Here is a 13,508-nt window from a genome sequence, read left to right as displayed (position 1 = left end):
ACTCGTCTTGTGGGAACCAACCACGACGATGCAGGAATGGTGGAAGGCAATCGCTAACACAAGGGGAGTGCCAAGGCAGGCGAGCACCTTGGTGTTGCTAGTCTCCTGGGAGATATAGAAATAAAGGAACCAAAGGATATTTCAACACAAAGAACTATCTGCACCGGATATTTCAACACAAAGAACTATTTGCACCAAGCCTAGTCAGCAAGATTAAGGAGGAGGCCACAACATGGGCCGAGAAGGGGCTAGGAATTAAGCTTGTTGTGTGGCTGCCTTAGCCATAGCAGACCTTAAGGGCCAAACATGTACTTTTACACATTTTTCTTGTTGTATAGTTTTTTTTTCTGCTCAATTCAATCAAATTTAGGGATGAAAATGAAGCGGATACGAACAGATAATGCTCATACCATATTTGTTTTCATATTTTTTACCGGACACGAAAACGAATACGGATAGCTCGAATACAGAAACAAATACGGATTATCTCGAATACGAATAAGAATCGAATATGATCGGACATGAATACATAAAATTTTTTTTCTCGAAACACGAAAACCAACTCAACTTCTAACAGAAACAAATATCAACATATATAATTAGCTCATTTTATATAAAATAAAGTATAATTTATAAATATTTTTTAAAAAATAAATAATATTAATAATATGGACTAGTGTTAAGAGATAAACTACAATTAAAATCTATTTGAAGGTTATAGAGTTAGAAAGAAATGGGGTATGTCTCATGGCTTCTGTGGATATCCGAATAGTACTGTTCACCGGATATCCGAATTATTATCAGTATCCGACTGAAACCCTGATACCATAGCGTTATTCGTATCCGTATCCGAACTATCCGATCCGAAAGGTATCCGTATCCGTTTTTGTCCATAGCGGACGGAAATTATCCGCTCCGTTTTCATCCCTAATCAAATTGTCGCTCTTCAATTCATTAAAAAAAAAGGAACTACAGTATGCAATTTATGAATATATAAATTGATTGTTTGTTGCCTTATTTGGTACTAACATTATACGCCTCTATGCAATTGCTTCTCATTCTTCAAGTACCAATCAAATAGTTATAGAAAAATCAACAAAAAAAAATGATGACGTTTATATAATATATAGACTAACTTGAAAAATTTCAAGTACAAATTCATGCAGTGAGGCAAAATAATTAAATTCAATTATGGATAGTACTAACACGGCTCATAGCCAAATTTCTTTATGTTTCTTTCTTCTTGTTTTTTTTTGCAAGATGTGTATATTTGAATTTAGTGTTTCATGTTGGTGAAGTGACATAGGCCATTGTTGCAATCCATGCATATTAATGTTCTTTTTAAAAAAATATATTCCAACATGAATGAGTTTATTTGGTTTCTCTTTGATTGGATTTATATTTAGCATTAATGTAGATACACCTATTATGTAAATTCTTTTAACTATCTGATTAATGTTTAAGTAGTGAAAAGTTGAGTCGCTAAATTGAGCTCCTGATTTCTTTTACCTCGAAAGGATATCTTCTTGTTTCTTATGTGCCACTCAAATAGTTCATAGATTGAGGACTGCGTTATGCGCAGGTGGTAGGAGCCTGTGGCTTGCTCCTTGCCGGCCAGCGTTCGAGTCCCAGACTCGATGCTCGTCCCTCATTTTTAGGACTCACTTCGGTTGGTCCCAAGTAGATAATAGGGTACACACATGCGTCGTGTTCAGTGGGTCTGTGCGGGAAACACACATGTGAGGATTTGTGCGGGAAACGCACATGTGAGGATTTAGTTCCTCAAAGTCTACATTTGCGTGTGTTGAACGCGCACGTGTGTGTGTGTGCATGTAGTGTTGCATTGTGTGAGTGTGGAGTGAGTTCGTGTGTGCATCCTCGTTGTACCCTCTAAAAAAAAATAGTTCGTAGATTCGTAGACGCGCTTAGGGCTGTAAGTGGATCAGCCGCGAACCCACTTATAGGTCAAAATAAGCGGGTTCGCGGTTTATTTTAGCCTATAAGTGGGTTTCGCGGGTTAGCCACTTACACCCCTAGACACGCTCTCCACTCGTCTTGTTACCCGACCGCCTCGCAATGCTAGCTTAATGATTTTGCCCCGCTTTGGCAAGATATTATGACCACATGTTCTTCTTTGTTATTCGTGAGTGAGTTGCTGCAATCTATTGTGATATGTTTTTTCCTTTTAGCTAGGAAAGCAACGCTTTCCCATTTCTATATATCAGAAATGACAACTGTAGCAGATCCTGACAAAAAAACAAACTACTACTGAAAGGCTACTTCCTTTACACCGAGCTTCACACACAAAGTTTTAGGAAGAGCTAGGTAAAACGCTAGTCAAGGTGACCCATTTCACCTTTTTCAGAAAACATTAATTGCACCAACTGATCGGGCAACTCAGATATATTTTAGCTAACAGAAGAACAAAGACCTGAAACTGAAACTTCTCTAAACTAGCTAAGAAAGAACAGCCATGGCCAGCTAAGGCAGGATTCTAGGTACCGATTAAGTTATTTTTGTCATATGACAGGGAGCCTATATCGTGTCTGGCTGGTTTTCCTATTTGTACCCCTATCCTTTGATATATATAGAGGTGGTAGGAAGTCCTCCAAGGACATACCACAACACGATAGTCAAATCATAATAATACACTCGACAAATACAATTCTCAAAATAGAAGTAGGGTATTACTTCTCATCGAGAAGGTTTGAACCTGTCTAAACTCTAAAATCTTGTTCCCATCAATCCATCTACTCTACGTGCTCATGTGTTGCTCCTTTATTATTGCTGATATAAAACATCGACATCTACAATCTCCAACTTGTCCTTGATACTAGAGCTATCGTCGCAGTATATCCAATAGGTGACAGCTCTACGTTGAGAATGGCCGGCCGTGCAGCCGCGCCGGAGCATCTCGATCCATGTCTGTCTTGCGATGATGCCACTGTGATTTGCGTTGCCGGTGTAGTCACGCTCATGCAGCTGTGTGTTGCTCCCCACCGTCATCTGCCTCACTCCACCGTAGAAGCCTCTAAGCACACACCACTGGCCATTAGACCAGGTACAATAGTAGACTATAAACCAGCTATTAACACATTTTTAAGAAGATAAAATAGAAGAGAGAAGAGTAGTGGGCTACGGATTTGTAGCCAGCTATAGCACCGATTATAAGATGCATGTGTGTATGACAGGTGGGACCAACTATGAATTATATAGTATACGTTCATAGATAACTATTGTATGAACCGGCTATTAAATTGACTATAGATGATTTGGAGCCGATAGTTGGCTATACTATTAAACTTGCTCTTAGTGCCAGCCGCCACTCCAACTCAATCGTCTCGTTCGTCGGAAGTCGATTTGTCTATTCCCTTATAGTTAACGATGTTAAGTGTACTACTGAAAGATGAATTCTCTCGATATTGCGGTTGGACAGGTGTAATACGAGGGACAAAGTCCTTCCTATAAGCCTAGGACGGAAGACGTCCTAGTACAAAATTTTCGTTCGTTCCAACTGTAGGAAATCGCCTAATGGTTATGACCTGTTGTCGGAAACTGTCGGAGCAAGTTAGTGATGCCCCACTAGTTGGGCCCATGGTTTTGAGAAGATAAATGGTTGGGGAATGCCTGTTTAAGAGAATAATATCATTGTCTCTATAACATTGTTAGACATAAACATGCAACTATTTTAGAAATTTTCCAAATCAGTCCTTTAAGCTTTTCTTGGCGCAGGGATCTTACTGGCTCTAAGTTAGTGGCGTGGAATCACCTTCTCTCACGCATCGCTAATATTATATTATCTCACGACCAAGATGAGTTTAAATGGAATCTAACCACTAATGACAGATTCTCGGTTAAATCTCTTTATCTTGCGTTGGTGCAGACCGATGTTCCCAATATAAACAAAAGAATCTGGAAGATTAAAGCCCCCCTAAAGATTAAGATCTTCTTATGATACTTGCGTCGTGGAATAGTCCTAACAAAAGATAATCTTATTAAAAGAAATTGGAGAGGAAACAAGTCTTGTTATTTCTGCCACAAAGATGAAACTATTAATCATTTGTTCTTTGATTGTCGTTTTGCCCGCGCAGTTTGGCCTTTAATCCAGTTTGCTTCGAATATTATTTTACCTAATAATACAACTTGGGCATTGGATAAGAAGACAACCACGCAATTTGAGATCTTTGGTCTTATTAGGGGCAACTACCACTATTTGGTCTATTTGGCTTTGCAGAAATGATGTGGTTTTTGAAAGGAAAAACATATCTTCTCCTTTGCAGGTTATCTTTTTGATTACACATTGGCTCCGCTCATGGGCTATCCTTCAGAAGGTCAATTTGTGGGGTACTATCATTGCGGCTTGTCAACAATTGGAGCTAGTGGCCATGGAGTTTTCTACCCCGGCGCATGGGTGGTGTTCTAGGCTACGGTTAGAGGGCGCCTGAAGTTCTTTTTGTCCCTGCTATTGGGATGATGAGTTTATCTTTTGTTTCTTTCTTGTTGGCTATGTGTATTCTTTGGGTGCAGAAGCCGGAGGTGCTCTCAGAATAATTGTATCACTTGATAGAGTTTTACCGAGATTAATAAAGCTTCCATTATCTAAAAAAAAGTTGGGCCCATGGTGTTTCAAACTTGGTTCCGGTCTATGTGGAGACAATTTTACTCATCTATATATCCTACTCCCTCCATCCCATAATATAAGACAGTTATGAAAAATAAAATTCAATGTCAATCCAATGATATTATTTTCAACAAATAAAATTCAATGCATATTATACTAATTGTTGGTCAAGTGTTGCAAGAGCTGGATCTAAAAAAACGTGCACATCTTATACTCCCTCCATCCCGATTTTGAGTTTTTGCTTACACTGTTTGACCACTCGTCTTATTCAAAAAAATTTGAAATTATTATTTATTTTTTTTGACTTACTTTATTATCCAAAGTACTTTAAGCATAACTTTTCGTTTTTATATTTGCACAAATTTTTTGAATAAGACGAGTGGTCAAATAGTGTAAGTAAAAACTCAAAATCCCTTATATTATGGGACGGAGAGAGTATTATTGGATGGATGGAGTATATAGTTGCTATATAGTTACAACCAATAACTTCATAAGTATTGAGCCACATCATTTAGAAAGAAGAGCCATTACATCCTTTCCATTCTTAATCACAACCATTCATTTGGTAGCTACTATTCCACATTAATTAGTTAGTATATAAATTAGCATTGAGTGATTCACTTAGTGTAAAATGTTAATGCCATAAAGAAGTTACACCATCACCATCTTTGACACCATTGGATAACACCTTTATAGTTCATATCAGCATATATATAATCTTTCTCATATCTATATTTTGAAATTTTGCAGTTGTATTGCACACGCCAATATCTCGTTGCACCATCTGCATTTCACTTCAATGTTGCGCCATCTAAATGCATTGACGAATCATTTCTCAGTCTCCAACATCGTCTATCACTTTTTGTTTGCTGAAGTGTGTTCCTTTGTTGTGCTTTCATCGTTGGATGCATCAGATTCCTTTCTTTTACGTGTTGCCACTTGCCAGCTGAACGTGCAAATCAGAAGGTGATGGCTTGTCGCAGGGCCTAGCTTCTTGTTTATGGTTGTGCTCGTATAAGTATGTTACCAACCATGTGTTGGGATCATCGTTGTTAGGCTCAACAATCTTCCTTGCCATGCACCCCGTGGACTGCTTCTGGTTGCATCTGTACCATGATCTGAAATGTTGCCGTAAAATCCAGCTTAACTATTGAGTCTTATAACGTGACCATAGAATTCTTTGCTAGATGACATGCTTATAAGATACAACTCTTTGTTTATCTAATAATTATTTTATTATAAATTAATTTAATAATTTTATTTGATGAAAACACTATCATTAGATTAACATTTGGGTTTACTTTTATATGATGATTTGTTGCTATAAACATTATAGAATATAAGAAATTTAAAGTCAAAGATTAGTTTTAGAGGGATTGTGCCAAGTTTGACCACGTCTTATTCAGTGGGCTGGAGGGAGTATAACATCAACCTTATCAAAATTTTGTAACACATTTTGGAGATATCAAATTTTGGTAATATTGTAGGTGTTTAGTTTGACGCCATTCCATAATTTGGTACTACCTCTGTTTCATATTAAGTTGTTTTGACTTTTTTCTAAATAAAATTTCTTCAGGTTTGAGCAAGTTTTTTTTTTAAAAAAATATAGTAATATTTTTAACACAAAACAAAGAAACTATAAAAAAAATATGTTCAATGCTAGATGTAATGAAACTAATTTGATGCTATAAATGTTTCTATTTTTGTTTATAAACTTGGTTAAACTTTCAATAAGTTTGACTTTAAAAAATCAAAACGACTTATAATATGAAACGAAGGGAGTAGTGTTTTTTTAAGAGTAAACTTATGAAAATACTAAAGTTTGGTATGATTGTATTGGTGAGATCATTTTTAGTTTGTATCATACCAGATTTTGGTGAGTTGAAAATGGCAATAAAGTGAACAAGTATCTGATGACAAAAGCATGTTTGTTAGGATGTGGGCAGTTAACCCAAGTTAACTTTTATCATAATCCTGTTCAGAACATAGAATAAGAAAATGATGTACCATAGCTTTATTTTACGCAAAATAATTAAGTTGTTAAGTTATGTCTTGCTAAATTTTGAAAGTCCAAAAAAACTCTCCTTTCTGACTGGGTAGTACATATACATTTAGAGATATATGCATGTTCTCACCTTTTGTACTTGGAGCCAAGTAAATCCTTTTCACTATACTTTCTCCAATTCCAGCCATCATCTGTCGTAGTCTTCTTAAGGAGATATTTTACTGTGTATTTGTCCCTGTATATTAGGAAAATTAAAACAAAGAACAATAAGAATCCATATGCATCTTTTATAGGCACAATTACAAAGAACAATAAGAATCCATATGCATCTTTTATGCCCCAAACATGGATGGTACTTGTAGATTCGCCCCAGGGTTGATTGCAATTATAAAAATGATGTGTCATGTATATCTTTCTACTCCCTCCATCCCAAAATATAAGAATCTAGTACTGAATGTGACGTTTCCTAGTACAACGTATCCAAACAGACTCTCTGTCTAGATACATTATACTAGAAAATGTCCTATTTAGTTCTAGATTCTTATATTTTGGAACAGATATATAGTATTTTGCACCAAGACCAAGGGACACTTTTACGGTACCATTGATTGATTAAGGTAGTAAGGGGGTGTTTGGGAGAGAGGGACTAAACTTTAGCCCCTCTCTTAAAAACATAAGTCTCTCCTAAGGGACTTATGTTTAGCCCCTCTCTCGAAAACGTAAGTCCCTCCGTTTAGCTCCTCTCTCCTAAACACCCCCTTACTACCTTAATCAATCAATGGTCACATTTACTTCCTACTATCCTCTGCCATAAGTCCCTCTCATAGGGACTTATATTTTTGAGAGTGGGGCTAAAGTTTAGCCCCACTTTAGTCCCTCCAACCAAACACCACCTAACAAGGGTATTTTCGATAACTATTTCATTTGAAAATTAGAAACTCTCGTCATTATTTTTGCCTTGCCCTTTGACCGATGTTCGCGCGCTGTGGCTTCTCGGATTGGGTGATGCGACGTCGGGATGTCATCCCGCACGGCAGTGATATGCCACCGGCGTTCGCCCCGATGGCTCGTCCTCTCATGTGCAGGCAGATAATTACAAACATGGAATGCAAGCAAACACCAGAACCAAACCTGCTATTGTTAATTGGAAGCCCTAACATGTAGTATTGTTCAATCCTTTATATGTTGAATCGAAATCATCAACTATATATATAGAAGTATCAATTATCAAATCACGGATTAAAAATAGTCAACAGAAAAACTACGACAATGCTTCCTTCCGAGCAACCGATTCCAACTAGAAAAATTGGACGCCCGCAGCACATACAGATTTTTGTCTCCCCACCCTCTCCTTTTAGTTGCACATGTCATCACATCAATAGTCAACATGCATACAACACATCCCCCCACCTCTCTCGTCAATCTCACTCTTCGTAATTTAACTTAATAGCAAAGCTTTAAATATTTTTTTATCTAAACTATGTATCTGATATATGATCCGATTATATCGTTGTATTCATTGCAATTAAATCTTCATAATAAGATCTCATGATTATATTTTGATAAAAAATATTTTTAAGGTTTTTTGTTCTAATGCTTTTTCTAAATATTGCAATAAGTAGTTTACTATGTTTCACTAGGTCATTTAGAATATTGCGTGTAGTGCTATTTGATTGTTTCAGCAGTTCTTTTGTGATGATTTAAATGATGTTTCATTAGGTCATTTGGAGTGTTGCATGGAGTGCTCTTTGAATATTTCAGTAGGTATATGTGTGATGTTACAACAAATATTTTGTTATGTTTCAGTTGTTATTGTGTGATGTTTCAACAGTTATAACTGTTAAATTTATTTGCAATAAAAATATAATCATGTGATATTTGTTTAAAGATTTAATCACGACGAATTTAACGGTGCAATCAATTCGCAAATTGGATAACTAATTTGTGATAAAAAAATGATTTACATATTGACCGTCAGTCATCAGATGAAAACAAATGAATGGTTAATATTCATTATAGGGCACTGTAAAATTCCCAATTTACAAGTACCATCCAACTTTATGGCACGTGAGCAAGTGTCCATAATGTTCAGGCTTGTATGTTCATATTTTGCATGGAGCGAGTAAAAATTACTGACAATTTTTTTCTGGTCTCATCATTTTGTTACTAGGCTACCCTTGATAAGTCGACCAAATATTTATACTGAATTTAAAATATGCAAAATTATATTTCTTTACCTTTGAAGCTTTTCCCACATGAGACAGCTTTCCAGTGAACTGCTTCCAAAACGAAGTTTGGGGCACCTGACAACTTTTAAATTTGAAATAGACAACAAAGGATCATCTACTGATAATAACTCTTTGCAATCACTGATTTCCAGTTTCTGTAACATTGGCATTTCAGGACAGAATCTGAGAGACTTGAGCTTCTGGAAGCTTTCAATCTTCAGTGACTTTAGTGATGGCAATTCTGAGTAAGCTGGAAGTTGATCACCACAGTGAAATGACAAATATAATAGCGAAATCAGTGGCGGCAAATTAGTTAGTTTTGGGCATCTGCTAATACAGAGATGGGAAAGTCGTGCGAAATCCCCATTGTTTGTTCCATTCCAGAATTGCAGAGAGTACATCTCCCACAGATTCAGTATCTCCAGTGATGGGAATATAGGGGCATGTTTTCCTTCAGTAGTCAAAGGGTTACTTCTTTGTCCAAAGCTTTCTACAGCATACATTTTATGTATGAGGAAATATTTAAGAAAAGGCAGGTCACCAAGATGTGGGATCTCATTACAGTCTTGGCAGTCATCGATAGTAATCGAGACAAGCATGGAAAGTGAAGAATCCTGAATCCAGTTGGGGAATAAATTCGCAGAATAATTTCGAATGGAGAGCTCCTGCAGGTTAGTGTTTGGCTGAAGATTATGAAGGACCTGATTAGCAATTTCTTTGTCACTGTCATCTTCCATGTCCTGACTGCTCCAACACCATTCCAGTGTCAAAGCTCCTAGGAATTGCTTACCTACTAGATTTGCTTCTTTGGCATCATCACTTGCAGTAATATTCTGAAGACCTGTTATATGAACATGTCCCCTTAGTCCACTGAGATTCTTCAGGTCCCCAATTGAACAATGTGATAAATCATCCCCCGTATTAAATACTGTTAATGTTTGCAGATCAGTTAGTTGCCCGATCCCATGAGGCATGCTAACATGAACATTTCCTGGTTCCTTTTGGACATCAAGGTGCCGCAGCTTTGTCAAATTCATTGTGCTTTCCGGTAACTCAATGAGACAGCAACAATACTTGAGTTCTAATGTCTGAAGGGTTTGTAACTGACCTATTTCAGCTGGGAGACTTTGGATCTTTGTATTGTTCAGAGCCAAGAATTGCAAGTGTTTCATCTTCATAATAGAACTGGGGAGCTCTCGTATTGTTGTACAGCTCAAATTCAACGCTCTTAAAAATCTACATTTCATGAGAAGATCATTCAGACCCAGTATTTTCAAAAGTGGCACAAATGAACCTGGGTACTCTGATGCAGATCTCTTGACAACCATCAGGGACTGCAGATGTCTTTGTACTTTAGTCAGCACAACTGACTTGGAATCTGGAAGAACAACTGAAAGGTGGCAAATATTTTCTGGAAGGCTGCAAAATGCTTCCCCTGAACTGAAGCATTCATCCTTTGAGACGGAGCACGCCAAATCATGAAATAACTCATGCATAACAAACTTATCCTTATGATCATCATCGCGAGAGGGACCGTTTTGAAAAAATGATCTGCAGAACAACTCATTAAAATACTGCAGAGCAGTGTCTTCTGGTTGACTGTCTTCTTCAGGGTTGATAAAACCTTGAGAAATCCATAACTGGACGAGGTGATGCTTGACAAAAACATAGTTTCTTGGAAATAAGGAACAAAATTTGATGCACTGTTTCAGACGTGATGGCAAAAGATCATAACAAAGTCTTAGTGCTGGTAAGATACCACCACCAACACCAAGGGAATTGATTTCAAACAAAAGGGAACTGATTTCAAACAAACCAGTTTCTGAATGACATAATAACCCGCTTAGAGCCTTCATACACAACGGATTACCACCACATTTCTCGACAATCATCCAGCCAAACTTTGTGAACTGAGGGTAATCATTAATATGAAAACCACCAATAATGGCATGTTCCTGGAAGACCATAAAACATTCTTCGCTGGGTAGGGAACGCAAGTAATAGGTTTGCATTGCTCCAAATAGCTTAGCCACTTCTTTGCTCCTTGTGGTTACAATAAGAGCGCTTCCTACGGCACCAAGATTTGCTAGTTTCCACAAATCACTCCAGAAACATCGGTTTTCTATATCTGCATCATCCTGTACAAGTAAGAAACGTTTGCCATTAAGCTCTTCTCTTACAGTTTCTTCAAGAATGCTCGATGGGGCATCATAGCAATAGGCACAAGTTATAAACTCTATGATCTTCTCCAACAGCCCTTTTTTGTCACACATATTTATCCATATTCTCAAATGAAAGCCCTGAAAAATCATTTCATCATTGTAAATTTCGCGGAGTAGCTCAGTCTTGCCCATGCCGCTTTCACCAACTATACAAATAGATGTGAGACTCTTTTCACTAGTAATGTCATCCTCATCAGAAGCAGAACCATATGACAGTAACCTGTTAATCATACTTTGGTGGTGACACCTGTAGGATTGCAAAAGGGTTGCCTGTTTGATTGAGGATTGCAAAATTAGTACTTTTTCTAAAAATAAATCAACAGAGTTGGGAATTAAAACTAGTCTGTGGAGGAAGAAGAAATTCGACATTGTAAAGCACATTAAAGAAATTCTTGAAAATTGAAACCATCACCACTCCACTAGTGAGTAGTGACAGGGCATGTTATTTTGAGGAGATTTGCTTCGGTCCAGCAAAAAGTACCTCGAGGTACCGGTACCTCACGGTACCAAATCGTTTCCGATCTTTGGATCTAGCTGGATTGGATGGGCATTATTAGATTCAACGATCGAAAATGATTTGGTACCATGAGGTACCGGTACCTCGAGGTACTTTTTGTTGGACCGGAGCAAATCTCTATTTTGAGCGTGTACGAAAGCACTACATTGAAATTTATAAACTAGTAGCAAGATACCTTTGGGTTGCATTGGTGATGGACCCAGTTGTTCTTCAACCATCTTGACAGGTCTAGACAGTCTGCAAGATCTTGGTAGCAATAGGGAAAATCTTTGATATCAGTGTGGTGTGACAGAGTTAGGCACTTGAGATTGACAAGCTTGCGTAGGCAGTCAACATTCAGGTTCATTCTGTGGCAACCTGAGAAATTCAAGTATTCCAGTTTCCGAAGATTGTCAAACGGTTGTGGAACATCCTTCAGCCTTATACAGTCAGATAAGTTCAACTTCTCTAAATTGCTAAGATTGACAAAAGAATCAGGCAACATTTCAAGACTGCAACAGCCGGATAAATCCAACAGCCTAAGATTAGAAAGATGACCAAATGACACTGGAAGGTTGTGCAGTTTGTGACAGAAGGAAAGAAGAAGAATCTGCAAGCCGTGGAGGCGTCCTAGTGACTCTGGTAAAGCATGCAGAGAATAGCAGCAAGAGAGGTTCAGTGCAGAGAGATTATGAAGTGATCCCAGGGGAGCATGCAGTTGTACAAGGTTACTACATGTTGAGTTATGTATGTGTTGGCCCATGAGGCCCATATACTACTCATATGTACATGTATATAGCAGAGTTAGAGAAATGAAAAAAGTAGTGAAGCTTCTAGAGAAAAATTCCCCAAACTTCATGGTATCAGAGCCAACCGGCTGGTGGCTGGCGACGGGCGACGGCTAAACCCTAGCCTCGCCGGAGCTTGTCGAGGCGTGCAGAGAGGTGCTGAGGGAGCTGCGCTGGCAGAGCTGCACGTGTACGCGGCGCAGGAGCGCGTGGAGCTCCAGGTGAGGAGGGAAACGCTGGTGCTGGAGCTCCCGGCGAGGACGCAGCGGCGTCGACGGCGGCAGGCAGAGCCAACGGCGGCCGCGCGCGGAGGGAGCTGCTGGTTGTGAGGACGGCACTGCTGGTGCTGGTGTGAGGATTTGGTGAGCTGCTATTGCTGTTCTGTTGCTGAGGCAGAGAAGATCGAGCTGAGGATTTGGTAGTGTGCTGTTGCTGCTGAAAGGAAAAGGGGAACACAAATTTGGTAAGTGTGTTGTTGCTGTTGCTGTTGAGCGAGCAGAGGAATTGTTTGCCGGTTGTGCTATTGGTGTGGCTTGTGTGTGCTGCGGCAAGGAGGTGAGCTTGTGAGTATTGTACTGCTGTGTGTGGTTGAGAAAGGAAGAAAAAGAAGGGAGTATTGCTGCTGGATCTGTTGGTGGTGTTGTGTGTGCTGAAGATTACAGGTGCAGAGAGCAATAGCAGGTGAGGAAAGCTGTAGCTAGCTTCATCTAGAAGGGAAGAAGCGGCTTTGGTGTTGGAAATTAATTATTGTCAAGAAGTAAGGCAACAGGTTGTGCAAGGTGAATGTGAAGTTAGTGCTTCAGATTGGCAGGCAACCAACCAAAATTCGTGTGTGCGAGAACACAGTCCAAGCCTCGGCAGTCACAGAGAGGGAGAGGGGTGCTGCTGTGTCGAGTTCCCTGATCAGGAGGAAAGAAAACCAGGGGACGTTGTCTTCAAGGTGTTAGAATAGAGTGAGTTTGTAAAAAAAAAAGAATGGAGGGAAGTCAAGGAATTGAACAACTGCTTGAGAAAATGGCTGTAGAAATACAAGAAATAAGGGAAAGAATACGGAAGGAGAGGGAGAAAACAACAGTTCTTGGCAACCTTGTCAACCTCGCGCATCCCATGCAGATGCAGGTACCTCACTCAACCTGGATATTAGACTC

The 13,508-nt window shown here is 38.8% G+C and overlaps 1 protein-coding gene across 1 annotated transcript; it reads right to left on the bottom strand.

Annotated features, from left to right (window-relative positions):
• Positions 1-5,476: 5,476 nt before the first annotated feature.
• Positions 5,477-12,077, bottom strand: LOC127760196 (putative disease resistance protein RGA1). Its single transcript, XM_052284416.1, has 6 exons — positions 11,769-12,077; positions 9,192-10,992; positions 8,864-9,104; positions 6,757-6,861; positions 5,653-5,739; positions 5,477-5,567 (listed from the first exon to the last, which is right to left on the bottom strand). The coding sequence occupies exons 1-6, from the start codon at positions 12,075-12,077 to the stop codon at positions 5,477-5,479; spliced, it is 2,634 nt and encodes an 877-aa protein (XP_052140376.1).
• Between the last annotated feature and the right edge of the window lie 1,431 nt (positions 12,078-13,508).

This window comes from Oryza glaberrima, chromosome 1 (assembly GCF_000147395.1).
Source record: "Oryza glaberrima chromosome 1, OglaRS2, whole genome shotgun sequence".
NCBI classification, from domain to species: Eukaryota; Viridiplantae; Streptophyta; class Magnoliopsida; order Poales; family Poaceae; genus Oryza; species Oryza glaberrima.
Note: the sequence above shows the minus strand (reverse complement) of the source record. Positions and strands in the feature narration are given on the sequence as shown.